Source organism: Protopterus annectens, chromosome 4.part0 (genome assembly GCF_019279795.1).
Source record: "Protopterus annectens isolate FY-2018-M chromosome 4.part0, PAN1.0, whole genome shotgun sequence".
Taxonomy (NCBI): domain Eukaryota; kingdom Metazoa; phylum Chordata; order Ceratodontiformes; family Protopteridae; genus Protopterus; species Protopterus annectens.
In genome coordinates, this window is record NC_056733.1 from 620,023,803 (window position 1) to 620,044,921 (window position 21,119).

General features: G+C 41.9%; 1 protein-coding gene across 1 annotated transcript in view; it reads left to right on the forward strand.

Moving 5' to 3' along the window:
• The window catches only part of SBNO1 (strawberry notch homolog 1), a gene marked incomplete in the record, with an annotated part of 3,303,179 nt that overhangs the window by 1,535,293 nt on the left and 1,746,767 nt on the right, over nucleotides 1-21,119 (forward strand). The window contains 1 exon segment of the mRNA XM_044068578.1: nucleotides 8,542-8,693. Within this exon segment, the coding sequence (XP_043924513.1) occupies nucleotides 8,542-8,693 (152 nt within the window).

Below are 21,119 nucleotides of genomic sequence, written 5' to 3' on the forward strand. Positions count from 1 at the left end.
CGTAACAACAGACAACTATCTTCAGCACTCTTCTTAGATCTCTCAAAAGCTTTCGATATGGTCAACCATCAGCTACTGCTCAATACCCTACAAATCATTGGTTTAGACCAAAATGCAATGCAGTGGTTTCACTCCTACATAAGTGGTAGACAGAAGGATGTCTTATGGCAGAGCATGCTGTCATCCCAACTTCCTCTAACCCTAAGTGTCCCACAAGGGTCCATACTAGATGACCTTCTTTTCTCTATCTTTATCAGTGATCTGCACACCACCGTCCCAGGAGCCACCTGCATCTAATATGCAGATGACTCAACACTAATGTGCTCCGCCTCCTCTCCTACACAACTTCTAACCCTCATCCAGACCACTTTCAGCACAGTAGAAACATGGCTAGCTAATCGCCGCCTGCTTCTAAATCCAAACAAAACCAAGCTACTACTTTTCTCCCCTAACCGTAGAATTCCTCCTCCTTCCTTCAACATCAAATCTAGCAATGACACCATTATCTCCCCTGATGACCATACAAAGCTTCTAGGCGTAATAATAGACAACAACCTTAAATTTGATAAACATGTCAATCACACTAAGTCCGTCAACAAAAAACTTGGCTTCCTGTACAGAGCCAAGCCCTTCCTCACCCCCCCCCCCCCGGCTAGGATAGCTATTGCAAAATCACACCTCCTCTCTACCATTATGTATGCTTCCCCCGTACTCACCAACCTATTCCAAAACTAATCTTAAATTCTCAGAATGTTACAATCATATGCTTTTAGGACCCACCATTGCCAGAACCTCAAAGCACTGAGATGGCTAGAATATCCTACCCTTCTACAGTTCAACTAGCTTATAGTAGCTTATAAAATACTCCATCAACCTGATAAGACCCCTGCCCTCAAAAATATTCTCAACCCTCATAGTGCCCCCAGGCCATTATGCTCAGCTGATAAACTAATGATACTGACCCATAAATCCAACAACTCTGCAGGCGATGCTATATTTGCCAACTCAACCAGTAAAATCTGGAATCTACTCCCTACTATAGTTACCAAGGAAACCTCACTACCCATATTTAAAAGAGAACTCAAAAAATACCTTGCATGTCATTGGCTGTGCTCTTGCTCTAAACCTGGCTAACAACTTCACTAATGCACATCTTGCTACTCAACCTTCTGTTTAGCCAAGTATCTATGCTTCATAGCATTTGAATGTCTAAGTATTGTGAATTATGAGATCTGATTGTATTCTATGTTCACATTTTCTGATACGTCTTTGCTAGTCAGATGCAAGTCTGCATATTGTGTACACTGATATCTGCCTGTATTCTTTGTCTATATTTTTCTAAACATGTCTACCTGAGTTTATCACTCAGTGATGTATGTTCTGTCTTTTTTTGGTATGTGGAGCTTTTCTCCCCGGGCCTCTGCTGAAAATGGACATATATCCAGTCGGACTATCCCGGTCAACAAAGGTAAAATAAATAAATTAGGCCATATAGGCCTGGGACTTTGTTGGAATAGTAGAGAATTTAATTGAGCTAAAGTGAGTTGGTTTAGAGATAGAAAGTTTGGTAATTCCGTCCAAGGCAGTTTCCAAAGAGCTTGACAATGATGAGCTCTAAAGGCAGAGTCTGTTGCGAATTTAGCTATCGTGTTATAACAAGTGGATAATTTGGCGCCTTTAAAGAGGGATAACTAGGATAGGAAAAGCAGAGAGTAACATGAAGAGAAGGTGGGTTCTTGCTATAGCAGTTTTACTATTGTAAGCCAAGTAGTTTTTACATCTGTAGAGTGTGCCCAGTTTTTTTATGCACTTTTGTTGTGGTTTGAGCTGTGTGTGTTGAATTTCAAGTTTTGGTCAGTGATGACACCTAGTAGCTTGGTATGTGCATCTGAGGCAGTAACTGTAAAACGGGAATGGAGTCTGTGGCTTTGGAAGGGTGAAAGAACATAAGCGAAGTTATTTAAGGGTTGAGTATTACATAGTTTGATAGCCAGTTTTCAATGGCTGTTAAGGGTTCTTGGGTTATTTTCTGCAGAAGTTGGAGAGAGGGGGCTGAGCAGATTGGGGTCAAGTCATCGGTGTATTGGACTAGGCTTGCATGAAGGGAGGCTTTATGAAGGTTATTGGTGAATATTGTGAAGAGCAGGGGTCCGAGTATAGATCCTTGGGGCACTGCTAGGTTGACAGGGAGAAGGGGGGATAGTGTCTTGCCATTTGACAGCTTGCCGTCAGAAAGATAGTCCTTAAACCATAGGACAGCAGAGTTATTAAGTTTAAGTTCTGAGAGAACAGTTAATAGTTTGTTATGGGAGACTGTATCAAATGCTTTGGAGAAGTCCTGAAAGACTGATGATACCAGAATGTCTGCATTCCTCTGTTTGATGTGGTTGGTGAAACTGATGGGCTCCGGTGGTGCTGTGGCCAGGTCGAAAACCATGTTGAGTTTCAGCTTGGCGATTGTTAGAAGGTATTTTACCAATTGGGAATGTATACATTTCTCTAGTAATTTTAAGAGTGGGGATAGTATGGCTGTTGGACGGTAGTTGGATAGCTCATTCGAGTTTTCACCTTTGTGTAAAGGTATAATATGAGAGATTTCCAAAGGAAAATTACTTTTTGATCAGAGATTGATCTGTTTATAATTAGAGACTGAGTATGAGATAGCTTTGACTGTTATTTGGAGGTATTCAGCTGGGAGATTATCAGCTGCTAGGGTTGTGGGGCTTTGGACAGGTATCTGAAGATTGTACTGGTCTGGACTGGTTGGAGTGAGTAGTACTTGTCATTTGGGGAGCTTAGGTTTAGGAGGGTTGTAGTTGAAAAATTAGTTGATAGTTTTAAGATGGAGTTGGTAAAATATTCGTTGAATTGTGTTGCAATGTTGTCTGTGAATGCATCAATGTTTGGGGATGGGGTTACCAGTATTACCAAGTTGGAAAATTTTATTTATGGCAGCCCAGAAGTTTTGAGGGGTAGTGTTGTACCTACTTTGTATATTGGAGTAGTGTTTTTTCTTAACCAGTCTTATTTGTATTGTTTTTTTTTGCCTTATTTCTTAATTCAAGAAATTGTTGCCTTTTAGTTTCAATTTTGTTATGTCAAGTGTCCCATGCTTTGATTTAGTAGAAGCTGGATGCTTTTGGTGAGCCAGGGGGCAGAGATGAATGAATTCTTCTGGGGGGGGGGGGGGCAAGTTGGTCAAGTATGTTGAGAAAGGTGGAGTTAAAGTAGTCTACTGCCTTGTCAGGGGGGAGGCTGTATAGGGGGGACCAGTTGCAGTGGTTTAGTGCTACAATTAAGTCATCGGCTCTAAAGTCCTTTTTGTAACATACATCTGAATGAGCTAGTTTTGTGGGTTTTAGCTGTTGTCTTAACAGAAAAGTAGGGAGGCAGTCACTTAAGGTGCTAAGTAATATACTGGAGTATTGTGACATGGCTGGACGATTAGCGAGGATCCAGTCTAAAATAAATTATTTTTTGTTAGCTCTGGTTTGGATAATCTGAGTGAAGCCATGAAGGTTTATATGAGTAGTGGGGGCGGGGTGAATTAATGTCCAGTATGATAAAATTACCTCGGATAAGTGTTACATGCTAAAGGGAGTTTTTGATACCCAATGGATTTTGGATTATGGATTCTAGTGTATTAATATTGTCCACTGGAGGAATGTACAGTCTTAGTATGTTCACTTGTTTTTGTGGGTTAATTTTTAACTTAGCGAATTGGGTTTCAGCATTACTGAAAGTAGGGATGTTTGTTAATAAGGTCAACAGGAAGGTTGTTTTTGAAAAGCAGGGCGACACCTTCACCTCTTTTGGATGGTGCATTCTTTTCTAAGTAGGGTGTAGCCTGGAGGGAGTATTTCATTGTCTTTTATGTGGCTTAAGCCATGTCTCAGTAAGGGGCACAATGTCTGGGGCATAGAAGAATAGGGGTGCATGCAATTCAGCAATTTTGTTAAGCATACTTCTTATGTTGATTGTTGACTATTAGGAAGTCGGAGGGTTTTCTAAGAGACATTGGGTTAAGTTTAGCCTGATTAAATGTTGCCTTTGGTGTTAGAAGGACCAGGATTTGGATGGATGTCGCCACTTAATATCACTTGAGAGGCAAAGTTCACAATAGTCTGGAGGTATTTATTGGGTACATAAGTTGTATTATAGGCAGGTGTAACCTTTTGAAGAGGTTTGGGTTATCTTAAATGGTTGTAGCTCCAAGTTAGAGTGATTGTAGATAGTGGAGGAGATGTGTAACAATGCTGAGGTAAGTAGGTATGATTGTATAGACCTGGGTGGGTGATTTACTATTTAGATTGATATTGAGGTTAGTTTGGTATGAAGTGAGGTGAGTTACTATTGGGAGAGTTATAATAGTTAAGGCAAGTAAGGAATACATTTTTGACTTTGTGCTGTTTAGTTGAATGATGGGTGTGTAGAAGGAGGGGAAATGTAGATGGTAATTGGTTAGGGAGGATATTAGGCTTGGGGTTTGTGATTGTTGAGGTAATTGTGGTTGTGTGTGAGATCCTGTATTATAAGTGGTTTAGTGACGGAGCTAGTTATTGTGGGTGTGGTAAAGGTCTATGCTTTCTAACTGGATGCCTTTAGAGGTTGGATATGTGATGATAGCTGCAAGTTAAGAGAATGGGGGTGAGTGGGAATGGGGCATAGGGGAGTAGTGGAGTGAGCCCGAGTGAAGCAAGGGCAAATGGAGTGGGTAGAACCTGAATTTTGTTCACAGTGAGAAAAACTATGTAAAACTTTTACAGGTAGGATGATGGACTAGAGTGATAATTAGAGTAAGTAAAACACTGTATAGTAGACATACAGGGCTCATAAATAATGTGGACTATTTTCATGCATAACTGAGCAATGTGTGGGGGAATGTATAAACCTAGAGCAGATAGGCTGGATTAGATTTAGAGAGACTATCAATGGGGGAGGTGGTAGAGGCATTCTGGTGATGTGTTACAGTTAAGCAGTAAACTGTTAAAATTAGGCAAAATCACATATAATGTTCTGGAGAAGCAATTAAATGTTCCCAACTAGTCACGGTTCACGTTTGCTTCAAAAAGTTGGTGTGTGTGAACTCTGTCAGGGGAGTTTGCAAGTAGGAGCTGTATTACTATTGTTGGTAGCTTGCGACAAATTATTTCGCTTGCATCTTACTACAACAGTGCAAGCACAGTGAGCACATGTACATCACCGGTAGTGCACAAATCTGAACAGGAGAGCGCATCCACACAAATTGATACAAGTGTTTCAATGGAAGACAAACACCACTAAACTGCCTCTCTGGTTTTTTTTTGGAGGGGGGGAGGGAACCATAACGTCTCTGTCTACACACAGTGCTGCTTTAAGAAAAATCTGCATCAGAGAGCCCAAAACATAATGCGCTCAATGACAGCAAAGAATTACTGGCATTAACCCAAGGGCTGCCAGCTGCCAAAGAGGCTGATTGTTAAATGTCTCTTGGCAGAGTATGAGGCCTTGGTAACTACTACTGTCCTCTAAGGCTTTGTGGATGCTGTATATCCTAGGTGATATTGACTAGTCTGCCATCTTTTTACACAGACTTTACTTGCTGTGTTCTTGCCTGTTCTGACCCTTGAAGACCAGCAATTAAAGCTTAGCTCCTGCATCTAAGCTTCAAGAAAAATGAGCAAGACGTCTCAGCAGTGTGCCAGTATCTGGGCACCCATAAATGAGTATCCATCCTTCACAAATTTATTACTATTTCATCACATGGGATCTCCTTTCCTGTACTTCTCTGCCCGATTGTGCAAGAGCCTTTGTCATCTTTGTTGCAGCTTTAGTGAAGAGTTTATATTTGCCTGCATTGAATGGCTTATCCTTAGTCTTGTTCACTTCTGTTGTACAAAACTGAGACCATCTCCTTGCAGACTTTTCAGACTGTGGAAGAGGCAAGGGTGACTTGGTATGTCCAATGTAGATCAGTTCCTCCATTTGTATAGGCTGTGACACAGGTGGTGGAGACCATCTTTTCAGGGGGTCTCCCGTCTTGAAAACATCAGCTCACAGGTGAGGCTAAACCAGATAAGAGAGCATTTTAAGTGGGGCTTCAGACACATCTGAATCTTAATAAAGGTTTTAGGACCTTCTGGAGCTCAAGCAACATAGGCTCCTTGCTGTGCCATTAGTTTTCCATGGTACTGAGGATGTATTTGAGTCGACCTCCCTAGAGCCCATGTCTCTGACCATAAGCCAAAGAAACTGTGCTGTTTGTACAGGTCCAAGAATCTGTAATATACTTGACCGGCTCCATGGCACTGAGGGTCAATTCTGTTACTGCTCTCCATGTGACTCCTGTTTGATTACTAGCATTGGTGTTGGAAGGACTGAACAAGGGAGGAAGGGGGGAGTGGGTTGCCTATGCCTGCTTTCACTCATTTCTTTTGGGGGTGGAAGGCTGCCTAGGCTTACTGCAGTATCAGCATCAAGAGGCTGAAGAGCTCTGCCCTAAAAACAGTGTGTTGCTTGGTTGGGCATTTGCTCCTACATAAAAATGCACATTTCCCTTGGGCAGCAGTTACTGAGCTTACAAGGCCTGTGTGGTGAAGGGATTAGTGCCGACTCTCTGGCAGCAATATCATATTGCACCAGTGTCCTTGATCTCCTTATTGTGCCCAGACAATGTTTGGATTTGAGTTGATCCCGGAGGAGGCAAGGATGGGTCTGGTAGACCTAGTGAACAAGGAAAGGAAGTGGTAGCATGTGATGGTCTGCTGTGGAAAAGCAGATCATTTAAAAAATTTAACTTACCTGTGCAAGAACTATGTAGTGGATCCTGCAGTAGTTTCCATGGATGCTACCTGGGTCAGAAATCTTAATTATTAGATAGATTTGGCAAAAAGCTGTGCATTTCATCCTTGGTTTTGAACTATAGTCAGTGTCTGATACCAGAGGAGCATCCTAGTGGATACATCAGGTGTAGTATCACAGTTCTAGGTTGAGGAGGTGCAACTTCTAAAGTTGGGAGTCATGCTGAAAAATTTGCACTAGAGGGCCCAAAACATGCGCTCATTGACAGCACAGAGTTACTGCCATTAACATAAGGGCAGCCAGCTGCCAAACAGGCTGGTTGTTAAATGAATGATTGTCAATATGTGTAGTAGGGGACCACAGCAAGCACTTTTACTTGACGCATGTCTGACTGTAGAATACAGGTGTTATAAATTATTTCAAGAAGTTTCTGGATATGGGCAAAAATGTATTAATTGGTTTCACTTTATAAGACTGTTTTAAGAACTGGAAGATAATTTAAATACCATGCACTCTGTTAAGCTTTTACTTTGTCATGTCCCAGTGTACAATGAGGAAGTTGCCTTTTTTGTAAGAAAACAGAGCATAGCTGATCAGTTCAGGAGGAGGGTGTTTAAAAATGAGCTGGTCTGTGGTTGTTGGAGTAGCAGCAAAGGTAGGCAACAAGACAGGAAAAAGGGGGAGGACGGTTTAAAGTAAAAACTGTGCAAATGCCTACCAAACTAAATCTCAGTTTGTTATGAGAGCGCAATGCGTCTTTGTCTTCAGGGGATAGTTAAAGCTGGTCTGTCATGGAAGCAGCATCCTTTACTAAGCTGTGTTTGAGGCAGACACTTGAACTGCAGTATGTACCTTTTCCAGATATTTCATCCCAGAGTTTTTGCTCATGATGAGCAATGAACTTTGCCACTGCCGTCTTACAGTGACTGTTATCTGTGCCCCATGGAGCACCTGCTGCCTCAGTACTCTTTCCATAGAGAAGGAATTTTAATACTGTAGAGACTCGTATGATGAACATAGTACAAATGTGTGAGGATACTTTCCATAACTGTCTTAAAGGTCAGTTCTGCAGTTGAGGTTTCTGTTGTCCTACTCACTTCTTGCCTTGACTACTATTTTCCTACTCTCTGACGTGGAATAGTATTTACGAAGGCAAGGCAGCACGCTGCACGTAAGGAGCTCCACACTGTCTACTAGAAGTCAGACTCTGGGGATCCAGCCAACCCCCCCCGGTAGTGTTCTACGTATCTCGCTACAAAAATTCTAGAAGGAAGGAGAAGCTACTCCTTGCTGTACATGGGCTTTGCCAGTTAGGAATATAGGCAGCTTGTTAGGGCCCCTGTGATGGAGATGCTGGTAGTCATCCAACTTAAACAGCTGATACTGGTGCAGGCAGCTGTCCCATTTAGCTGTCTGTCACGTGACTTTCTATGATGGGAAAGTAGACCAGTTTTATACTACGGATGTCCAAGTTCTCTGCAAGTCAGATCATAAAACTTAAGTGTTCTCTTGAGTTTAGTTCCATTGTGTAAGGAATTGTTGCAGCCATGGCCCTATTCAGGCATTTATTTTAATTTGAGTATACTCACACAACTATTTTTTAACCATTTCCTGAATTAGCTGGATTGCTAGGTCTGTATTTGATTTATTGTAAAATACTTGTCATTGCTCACTTCTTCTGCCTTTATTTCAGATTGCTGATGTATATTTGATTTTTTTGAAGTGTTTCTGATTGAGTATTCTTCATACTTGATGTTTTAGGGGAGTATTTCAGTCGCTCATTGAAAAGCATTTCCCAGCTCCTGACAGGAAGAAACTTTTCAGCTTACTTGGTATAGATTTGTCTGCTCACAGCAGTCCTGCATCTCCCATGGAAAGTCCGTGCACCGACAGCAAAGGAAAAAAACGGAAAGGTTGAAGTCTTTTTTGTATAGTGTGAATTATTTCAATTTTTTTGTGTGCACGCATTCTTGGTAATGTCATTGCATCCTGTAACTGTCTGATTTTGGTGTTGGCAGAGATGCGCTTGTGTTACTTGAACATTTGATAACCACATTCTTGGCATACATTATGTTCTAGCAGTTGCGCACCTCTTCCACTGTCCTCTGAAACTAAAGTATTTGTGTGTTTTTTTTTTTTTTTTTAAAGAGCCATTTTGTCATCACAGAGTTAAGCTTTCAAACCTGTTACTGGAACAGCAAACCGCAGGGTTAATATTGATTAGAAGTACTTTAGAAAATAATGGGTTGTGACATGCAGCATAATGATGGCTAGCTTTATAATGACAAAACATCTAACTCTTTCAGCATTTCCTGTAGTACTTTGCTAACCTTTGAGACCTGAAGTTCTAGACGTCAAGAAACTTGCTTGTGTAACACAAGAGTAGTATTTAAAACTGCCTGTCCTTATTTTTGATATGAATGGTTTTCTGTTTTTCATTGTACATGAACTAGATGGCACAGTACCGTTGTATCCATATTTTAGTGTGTGATATGCCCACCATGAAGTGCAACCTCTTCACTTTAAGAAAGATGTCAAAAGCATTTTGCTGTCTTATTTGTTATGTGCTGGTAGCTCAAAAGAGCTAATTTAATTATTCATAAGTGGCTGTAGAAAAAGTAACCCAAGTTCTTGGCAGTGTTAAATTCCATGTTACTGACTGGTGCCAGAATTGCAGGAATTAGAATGGGAAAGGAGTTGCATCAGTAAATAGTGGTACATCGGTTACTGTAGTTATTTGAACAGTTACCAAGTTTAAGTGAGCGACACACTAATTGCCATTCACTTAAATGATTTTGGGTTTGAGCAGGAAAAGCCAAGATGTCCTTCAAGAATGCAACTGCAGTCATAACATATGGGTTGTCCTGCCTCAGACAGCCCTCGGTCGGCCGGATTCCAAAGTCTGGGTCCGACGTCGGCTGATGTCGCATTTCTCTCCGACGTACATAAGCATCAGCCGACGCTATCTTCTTCAGTCTTTCTTGCCGCGCGGTGCCCGAAGCAGAAGCAGTTCGCAAGTGCCGGTCGGTCAGCTCCTGTATTCTTCGAATCCGAAGTCATCAAAAAAGCTAAGTACCCCGTTGGGGACCTTTTCTTGCCTCAGCCGATGTCAGAAATTACTGAAAAAGTAAATAAGTGTTTGTCTTGTGGTAAACAAATACCTCATAAGGATTTCCACTCTTACTGCCTTCCTTGCCTTGGCCCAGACCACGACGTCTCGGCCTGTGCCGCCTGTGCTTGCTTCAATAAGTGCACTCTAAGGCGCCGGGCGGAGTTCGCTGAAGACTTTTTCGGCAAAAAATTCGATTATACAATGCCGTCGGAACTACCGATATCGCAGACTCCTAAGAAACGAAAAGACCGGGACCGACATCCTCGGCCAGCATCTTCCACCGACACCACGCCAAAACCAACCGCGAGTGCCCCGGTTCCCTCTGAGGCGGTTATTTCACCGCTCCGAACCGAAGACACCACATTACCGATACCTCCGATACCGGAGACCACACCGACGCCAGTTATTGATTTTCCTCCGGATACTGAAACCGAGGAAATGCCCAAGACCATTGCTGTGGATAAGGTCACTCCTGCACGTGGAGCTGCTAGGCCTCCCATGTCCATGTCTATCAAGGCCTACACACATGCTAAGGCAGCCAGCAAGACCAAGCACCTTACTGCTAAAGCCTTACCTCAGCCTACTCCTGAAACACAAATCATGACTATGGCCGCAGACTTAATTTCCATGATCAGAGGTTCCCAGGCCCATCCTGAAAGAGGATCCCAGCCTCCTCCTGATAAGAGGCCCAGGGTTGAACCCTCTGACCCTCTCCCTTCATATGAAGATTCTGAGGACTCTGTTCACTCCGATAGCCAGGAAGAGCCCTTCCAGACCTATGAGGACTCAGATGCAGAGGACTCCATCCCCTCGGCCTCCCCTCCTGAAGATATTTCTTTTGGGGAAGTTCAGCATTCCATGAGGGAACATTTTAAGTGACAAGGCCAGGAATATTCTGATTCCAGAAAGCGCCTTCGAACCTTCCTTAAAAAGCCCCAACACAGGCCCTTAGCTATACCTCCTGTGTTTGATGTTTTGGATGATCTATACTCTGACTCCAGTGTTACCCCTGATACTCTTCCTCCTGCTAAGCCTGATAGATACTATAGGGTCCCAGAAACACATTCTCATTTCTTTAGGGCCCATGCTGTTGATTTAGAAACAATTTCACAGGGACCGAAAGGGGTTTCAGCTACCACCTCCAAAAATCCTTTGCCTTCCAACAGGGAAGCTGGGTCATTAGAGAGATGGGGGAAGAAGGTTTACACCTCCACTACTTTATCTGTGAGAGCTCTCAATTGTCTCTTTCATATGTTTCAATATCAGGATTACCTGTTAGATGATTTACAGAAAACATTGGCCTCTCCTGAAACTTTAGATAGGAAGTCTTTGCAGGAGGCTGTACATAATTCTCAGCAAGTTAGCAACCACTTTCTTCAGTGTGGATATGATGCATTGGAAGCTTCATGTAGGGCAGCTATGACAGGGGCGGTCATTCGTAGACATGCATGGTTAAAAGAACAACCTCTACCAGATCATGTTAAGGCAAAACTTCTTGATGCACACTTGGAAAAGAACAAGCTTTTTGGTGCTAATGCTAAAGATGTGTTAAAGTCCATTGAGGAAAAAGCTAAGTCAGTTCAGACAGTCAAAGATTTCCTCCAGGTTCAGCCACCCAGATTCAGCAGGAATTGGCCTTCTAAAAACTGGTCCTTTCCTAATCCTGAAAGATTTCAAAGGGGCAAAAGCAGGTGTGGCCGAGGAAGAGGACAATACAGAGGTTCCTACAGGGGACGACAATGGCAACCAGCAAACCAAAGAAGTGACACAGGGGTTTCTCCTGCCCCACAGGGACAATCTCATTGACTTTCCTCTACTTCCGCTAACCAAGGAGCAAACAGAAGCTCCTTTGGGCGGAAAATTATCTCTGTTTTCAGACAATTGGCACAGATTGACAAAGGACAAATGGAATTTGGACATTATAGACCAAGGTTACAGGTTCCACTTTCATACCTTGCCAAGAAAACAAGGCATGCCAAACCTACCACAAAACCAGAGGGCAGAGGCTATCAAGCAAATTTCTCTGCTTGCGCAGATCAAAGCAATAGAAAAAGTTCCACAACAAGAACAAGGCCAGGGGTTTTATTCAAGACTGTTCCTTGTTCCAAGAAAAGAAATTCAATGGAGACCAATACTGGATTTGTCCGCATTAAACACTTTCCTCATAGTACCAAAGTTCAAAATGCTGACTCTACAGCAACTCCTTCCCATGCTGGGCAAGGGGTCTTGGCTGTTTACTCTGGACCTCAAGGAGGCATACCTGCATGTCCCTATCAGACACAGCTGCAGAAGATACCTCAGATTTCTTGCAGGGCCAGAGCATTATCAATTCTCAGCATTACCATTTGGCTTATCTACTGCGCCCAGAGTATTCACGAAATGCCTGGCTTCAGTAATTGCTCATTGCAGGCTCCAGGGGATCCAAATTTACCCGTACCTGGACGACTGCCTCATACAAGCGGACGACAAACTGATTTTGACAAAAAACTTGAATTATGTAATACAATTGCTACAGGCTCTGGGATACACAGTCAACTTCCAAAAGTCAAGACTTCAGCCATCCCAGCAAATAACCTTCTTAGGAGCCAAACTAAACACAGCCTCTCAAATGGCTTACCTGACAGAAGACAAGCAAAAGAAGTTAACTCATTATTTCAAAGGTTTGGCAAAGCTCACCCAGATGACTGCAAGGAGATTCCTACAGGCCCTGGGTTACATGGCATCCTGCATTCTCCTGGTTCCATTAGCAAGACTACACATGAGAAAGCTTCAATGGTACCTAAAAAGCTTATGGTCTCAACACAGCAACAACCTAGAGACAACCATACCGCTCATTCCATGCCTACAAAAGGAATTTCTATGGTGGGCCTCGGTAAGCCAGGCAAACACAGGTATGTCGTTCAAAAACCTCAGATAACACAGACCATGACCACAGACGCCTCAGACATTGGATGGGGGGCGCACATGGAGGGCAGATGTATTCAAGGACAATGGTCTCCAAAGGAAACACATCTGCATATCAACCAAAAAGAAATGCTGGCAGTATTGCATGCCATCGAGGCCTTTCGACAACAACTTCAGCAAGGCCACCTGCTAATACGGACAGACAACACCACTGTGATGTGGTACATAAACAAGCAGGGGGGCACCCATTCTTACCCCTTTTGCAGACTGACAATGAATCTTTGGGAAAAATCACTGAGCCTAAACATACAGTTGCAATACCAGTTTGTTCCAGGCAAAGACAATGTGCTGGCGGACAGCCTAAGCAGGAATTTCCTAGACCCCCACGAGTGGAGGTTACATCCTGAAATCTTCATACGACTCACTTCGACATGGGGCAGGCCAGAAGTAGACCTATTTGCCTCCCACCTCAATCATCATCTACAAAAGTTCTGTTCAAGGACATATCATCCACAAGCATGGAAAATAGATGCTCTCATTCAACTGGAACTTCCTAAAAATCTATGCATTCCCACCTCTGCCACTGATGACCACAGTATTACTAAAGATCAAAGCAGAGAAGCCCAAGGGGATCCTAATAGCTCCAGACTGGCCAAGACAACACTGGTACCCACTACTACGGAGCATATGTCACAACAAAAAGTGGGCCCTTCCCCAATGGCCCCAACTTTTGACTAAACACAACTTCAAGACAGTACATCCCAACATTCAGACGCTGCAGCTAACAGCTTGGGAGATCCCATGAATAACCTCAATCTATCTCTCTCCAAGGAAGTTCAGCGGATACTAACAGAAGCCCGAAGACCATCCACCAGAAAGGTTTACTCAGCAAAATGGAAGAGATTCAGCATTTGGAATACCAGCAAGGGTCATGATGCATCATTATTGAGCATCCCACTCATTCTGGAATATTTGGCAGATATGCTACAGAATGGACTCTCATATTCTTCCATAAAAATACATGCTTCAGCTATTTCAGCTAGATACAACACTGATCCACCTGTGTTTTCACATCCTTTGTTAAGGCAATTCCTTAGGGGAATCAAGAATATAAAGCCACCAAGAAAGGCTCCAGTACCAGCTTGGGACCTCAACTTTGTCCTAGAAAAACTGCCTCTACCCCCCTTTGAGCCAGCAGCTTCTGTGGACTTACAGTTTCTCTCATGGAAGACAGCTTTCCTGTTGGCAATTACCTCAGCAAGAAAGGTTTCGGAATTACAGGCCCTAATGGCAATACCACCGTTCATAACCTTTCACAGAGACAGGGTCTCCTTACGAACCAACCCTACCTTTCTGCCAAAAGTGGTATCTAGGGTTTCTTTAAATCAAGCAAATTCACCTGCCTACTTTCTTTCCCAATCCTGAGAACAAAGGGGAAAGACTGTTGCATACCTTGGACATTCACAGACAACTTCGCTACTACCTGGACAGAACCAAGACCAGGAGGAAGTCTGATCAGCTTTTTGTAGCTTACGCCCCTGGAGTACAAGGAAAAGCAATTTCCAAACAGACTATTTCAAAATGGATTGGACATTGCATCAGATTCTGTTATTCCTTCCATGGAAAGAGTGTACCAGCCAATGTCAGACCACACTCCACCAGAGCTACAGCCACCTCTACAGCATTCTTAAGAGGGGTGCCTACAAAAGACATTCTAGAAGCTGCTAAATGGAGCTCCGTGCATACATTCTCCAAACACTACAACCTCCCTTTATATTCCAGATCCAGAGCAGGCTTTGCTTGGCAGTCCTGCAGGGATTGATAGCTACACCATCCTTTTCTTAGAGCATTCCACCTCCCCAGCTAAGCTATGGTATTCAACCCATATGTTATGACTGCAGTTGCATTCTTGAAGGACATAGTACAGTTTTGTACCTACCATAAATGTAGATGTCCGATAGATATGCAACTGCAGTCGGTTTCCCTCCCTCCTTCCCCTCTATGCCTTGGGTCCACTCCTCTCCCTGTTATCCTTAGCTGGGGATATCTGTTATGGTGTATCTGTTTATTGCTTATTTATTTGTCTGGAAACCTGCTTTTGTCTTCCAATTTGATTACAGCCTTCCTTGGAGGGCACCTGGCATCTGGGGCAAGAAACACTGAAGAAGATGGCGTCGGCTGATGCTTATGTACTCCAGCCGCTCTGACGTCAGAGAGAAATGCGACATCAGCTGACGTCGGACCCAGACTTTGGAATCCGGCCGACCGAGGGCTGTCTGAGGTAGGACAACCCATATGTTATGACTGCAGTTGCATATCTATCGGACATCTACATTTATGGTAGGTACAAAACTGTACTATTGTGCTGTTTTGGGAATTTATTTTTCTTAATATAGTGATCTCAAGGGTTGGTGTGACTAAGTAGGCAGGGTGTGGAAGGGTTCCCCTCTCTCCATGGGGTAGTTGCAGGGTAGTTTTGCCCAGCAGAAAAAGTTTTGGGTGGTTTTGCAGTCTTGATTGTGGATAGCAGTTAATTTTACCAAAGTGGTATGCTGTGACTTGAAGACAGTTCCGTTGGATTTTAGTTGGGGAGCCATTGGAACAGTTATGCTTTAATGGTATTTTGTAAGTTTATTTTTTTAAATGAGTCTGCTGCTGTTTGCAGTTGAATGTATCGGAATGTGTTAATTTGAAATGTGGTTAAGTTTTACCTATTTATCATTATTTATTTTCGTGTACTGTTTTTGCTGCTACATTGTTGCAGCGCTGCACAGTGTCATTCTGTAAGATCTGCTGTCCAGCAGGGCATTCATTCAAGGATCTACACTGACAAAGCTTCTGCATTTCTTATGGGGTTCACCAGTGTACTTCAGATGTCTCCTTCCTCTCTTCAGCCTTGATGAACTGCATGTAGAAGGATGGGGGGGGGCTCGTTACTCTTTTTTTTCCTACTGAATACAAGGGTCAGAGTTCATCCTTTGTGGCTAAACTGTTTATTTTTCTGTAATAGTTTTTGATTTGTTAAACATTCTCTAGATTTGGCCTTTTTTCTTGTCTGAATTTTTCATTGAAGTTGTGGTTTTAATTGGATTTGACTGTTTTTACTGCTTGTTTTTTCTGTAGTGGGTGAGGGGCTTATTCAGTAAATGCTCATGAAGACAGGGAATGGTGCCTCTGTACAGGTGAGCAAAGTTATTTTTCTCTGGGTTTCAGTCATATGAGTGACAGTTACTCCCTTCCGGATTTCTTAGTGGTACTAGCTGGTATCACTGAACCAGAACAGTTCCAGAGGGTCTGAGAGTGTCCTTAACTTTAGAGATAGGTAGGAAACATTCCAGATTGAGGAGATTGGTGGTGGACTATTGACTCAAGAAAAAGCTGCATTCAGGGATTATTGTGAGTGAGGGGATTCTCATCGACGGCCTTGGTGCATCTTTGCAATTGATCTTTTGGCAGAAAGGATTCTTCAGGTCATTTTCATATCTGGGAGGTTGAATGAAAGTATGGAAATTACAAATCGTCTTGAGATGGTGCACTATAGGCAAATTTTTTCCCTTCTGCCCAGCATCACTGACCAGGTGTATGAGTGCTGGTTCTTTCCTTGGTGTAGTCACCAAAGTGTAACCTTATTAGCATATAGGTATCTTGACTTTTCAACTTTACTCAAAGATCTCTTTCAAGCTCCTTTGAAAGGATTCATGTGTCAAATTGTAGTTGGCAAAGATGAGTCTTTTTTCTTTATTGTATAATTTAGTCTCCAGCATAACCTATTTCTTAATACAGACTAATTTTAGTGAAAAGTAGATCGTATAGATACAGTTGTGTTTATAAATTTACCAAAGATTATAGGAGGAGTGTGTGTGAGAATGACTGTGTGACGGTGGGCTGTGTGTGTTGGGTGATGGGGTAAACTACTAATATGGAACTTTCTTGTTGGATCCTTCCATATCTAGTAGAACAGTTGTTTATTGTGTTGTCTGAGGCTTCCTTAAACAGACACTGAAGGAATTGAAAGTCTAAGTACCTGCCTTGGACCAACAGCTAAACATTTCCGGCTTACCTCTGATTTTTGTAACATTGTTGTCTTTCTAAACCTACAGTTACGGCCACACCATGCTTTTCTTTCAGAGTTTGCTTAATCCCGTTCCCAATCATTTTTTTCTTGCCTGCAGAATGAAAAACTTTGTTTTGGGGTTCTGTGTAATGTTGCAGTGCCCACTTAGTTTTTGGCATTACTTAAGTGCAGAAAGATCCAGTTTAATTCATTATCGGATGTGAATTTGCAGTGACTGTATTTTAATTTGTGCTGATGTTGGTGTGTTCTTCAGTCAAAGCACTGTGGAACGGCTGCAGATATCTTGCAGTGCCATTGCAATGCATTTTTGACATATGTTTCAATCACAAAATTGTTTGTGCGTCTAATTTTTAAGGTTATAGTGGATTCATGAAATTATTTGTAATGGAGTAACAAGTTTGAATTACACATTGACATTTACAAAGAAATGCCTGTTTGTAAATGATGGCGTGCAGTTACCATTTCCGGTCAGCATGAAACAGAAGAATTTCAGTTAAACATTTAAAAATTGTACTTGTCTGCATGCTAGTTTTTAATTTTTGTCTTAACTTAACTTTTGCTAACGGGAGATTTTATAAGTGTTCTTTGCAGCCTGATTCCATTCTTGTGCCATTTTAACTACTGTTGTATATTAATACATTCTGTTATTGAAGTCCTGCATAGTTTCATTTTTCCCCAGTGCATTATTTATTCACTCTCGGGATGCAGGGAAGTAAGTTACAGTTTACATGCTAGCATATGCTCCACTCAAAATTCTGTGTGTATGTCCTTTCTTATTATAGTTTGCCAACTAAACTACTGAATGATGGATCACCAGTCATAAACTATTACTTATTTTTATCAATATTCTACAATTTTATAAACTAGTTTGTAAAGCAGAATACTTTGACAGTGATAAACCAATGTGCCAAGACCAAGCAGTACTGGACAAACTTAAGTATATGATCTGATGCTATCCGTGTCATTATTCATTACAGATGGGTCTTGGATCTGAGCTGGCAACTGATGGACAGATCCAGAACTCAAGCTTCTTCCTTCCCATAATCCCCTGCTGACCTGTAACCCTCAGATCTTGTTTGCTGCGGAAATGCTAAGGACATGATTCTGGTTGCTCATTGCTCATTTCCCATCCCTGAAGGCTTCCTCTTCACAACCCTCCAGACTCTTCTTCTAACCCACTTGGTTCTTCCAGATCCAGTGATCCTTTCCCAGTCCAGGCTCCCCTCTCCAGTGAGAAATATTATCTTGGCATCTCAGAAGCCATCTGCTAAGAAGGTGTATTCCAGTAAATGGAAAAGATTTTCTGTTTGGGCTAGACAATGTAACATGGATCCCTTTTCAGCCTCGATTCCTGACATTTTGGTGTTCTTGGTTTCTCTCTTTCATGAAGGTGCTAGTTTCTCCACAAACTCCAGTTGCCAGCCATCTCTAATTTCTATTTGAATGAGGATCCCACCTTTTCTTCTAAACTATGCAAAGCCTTTCTCAAAGCAGTCTTTCTTCTTAGAACTCCTATCAAAGATCCTTTTCCACCATGGGATTTAACTCTGGTGTTGCAGTCTCTGACACAAAAGCCCTTTAAACCGGCTACATCGTGTGATCTTAAGTTTCTATCTTGGAAGATTGCTTTCTTGGTGGCTATTACTGCTGCCAAGAGTGTGTCCAAGTTGCAGGCTGTCAGCATTAAGCCCCCTGTTATGGTCTTCCACAAGGATGGGGTATCCGTTAGGACAAATCTTTTGTTCGTTACGAAGGTAGCTTCGGAGGCTAACCTCAACCAATCTGTCCAGCTACCAGTTTTCTTCTCTAATTATTGTAGTAAGGGGAATATACTTTACATTGCTTAGACGTCCATAGGCAGCTACGTTTTTATCCTAAGAACACTGAGGAATTTCTAAAGTCGGACCAGCTTTTTGTGGCCTTTTCTCAGGCCAGAGAATGTTTGGCAGTTGCTAAGGTAACTATTTCCAGATGGATTGCTAGCTGTATTTCCTACATTTATAAATAGCAGGTATGTGGAGCTGTCCAGACCATTTAAAGCCCACTCTACTAGGTCTGTGGCTGCATCTTTATCCTTCTTGGCTAAGCTTTCTTTGGAGGAGATTTGTGCTGCTGCTGCTTGGTATAATTCCCACACCTTTGTTTCACACTATAAGTTGGATTTAGTGTTTAGGAATAGGGCTTTGGTTCCTCTCTGCTCCGGCATATCGGGTTCATAGAATCTGGGGACTCTGACCCATCCGTGATGAATAATGACACACAGCGCCAGATAGTTATGTACTTAACTAACTTGGAATCTGTGCTATCCAGTGTCATTATTCATCACATTCCGCCCCCTTTCCCCCTGGGGACCTGGTAGAACTGGAGGGATGTTTCTTCTTGCAGATAGTTAGTCTCCTGGGCAGGTGGTGCTTTTTCTTTATCCAGCAAACTTGATCTGAGGGTTACAGGTCAGCAAGGGATTATGTGAAGGGGAGGAGTTTGAGCTCTGGATCTGTCCATCAGTTGCCAGCTCTGATCTGAAGTCAGATCCAAGACCCATACGTGATGAATAATGACACTGGATAGCACAGATTCCATGTTATGGTAAATATTTAACTTTTTTTTTCTGTATTTGAATGTAATGGCTACATCAGTACTTTGAGCTTATAGTTTGATTAACTGATTGCTCAGTATGAAATTACACCCTAATTTGAATCATTACAGAATAATAATGAGATTGCCAGGAATGGTCTGTCATTGCAGTCATGAGCACAAACTAATTTTCTCCCTTGTAGTGTGAAAGGAAGAAAAGTATTAAACTGTGAAGTTTACTAAAGTAGTGCCTTCCCTTTGCAAACTAGTAACTACACTTAATGAGATGTCCAGTCTTCAAATCACTGTTTTGTGTGTATAAAGAGAAATTTTAAGTTGAGGAAGTCCTCTTCTTGGCAAATGCGATCTAATTTTTTAATCATACAGAGTATAAGTTACTGGATAGTCTACTGTATTCCATAGAGTTAACAGCAAAGGACTATGTACAAAAGAAACCAAACTGGAACAAGACAATTTCAGGTAGCCTAGACAGTTAATTTCAGTGTTATAATGCTAAACAACATAGATATGAACTGTGTTGGGTTAAGTTTTTAAGATGAATTTATAGTATTCTGTTTTAATAGCAGTTGTCTTTTCTTCTTTTGTTCTAGTGGTGACATTTACAACTTTTCTTAATTTCCCCAGATTTATTTGTACTGATAACGTATCCACTGAATGCCTTCAGTTTTGCTGGCTGTAACAGGATATAACCCTTTTAAGTTCTTGGGTCATAAATTAACTAATTAGAGGTCCATAGTTTTGCTTGCTCTTGCTATCTTTCTCTCACTTTTTCCACAAGTGGAGTAGTAAAGTCACTGCCCCACCTCATTTTACAGCTGTTATAAGTAAAAGGTGGTTTTCCCCAAGAGCAGCTAAGGACATCTATCAGTGTAAACTAGCAGTTTTGCAGTTGTCTTTAATTTCTGGCTAGGTTGAGAAGGATTATGGAAGTTTAAAGTCTATATAAATGCAATTCTAGTACATGGAGGAGTCATGGCATAATTTTTGAAAGTTTGTGTTGAATCTTTTCTATCCTCAGTTTTTAGAATCCCAGTTAATCTCATTTCTTCTTTCTCTCCATTTCCCCTGTCTTCCTTATGCCAGTACCTGATAGTACATTGGTATGAAGTCCATCAACAGTACATTTACTCAGTCTTGTTTCTGCTTCTGACATATCAATTTTATGCAGTCTTTCTTCCTCGTGTGTGATTCTGATATTAGTTGCAACTGTTTTAATTGTGTTGAAATATACTGAAGCATACTAATTGTGTTTTTTCTTAATTTATTTGAATTGAGGATTTTTATTATACATACTGTCCAGAATTGGACTGTGCTGTTCTGAGAAAGAATGTTAAAGTAGTTACTCCATTAACCAAAAATCAAGTAAAGTAAAATTTCTGGAAGATAATCCAGATGAATTCCTTGACATTCATTCATTGATATCTTTATATGTGTTAAAATTTTTGCTGGATTTTTTTTTTAATCCAATTAGGTAGTGAGGGGCAGATTACTGGAAAAGCACCCCTGCTACAGTGGCGCCCTATGTAGCCCGCCTAATTGGCCTATACCCAAGGCCGGCTATGGTGAAAGGGGCCTTTTAATAACCCTGCTTGCATCTGTAAGACAGTTGAGAACTCCTGGGCTTTTATATCCTAAGCCTGTATCTCTCTTTAC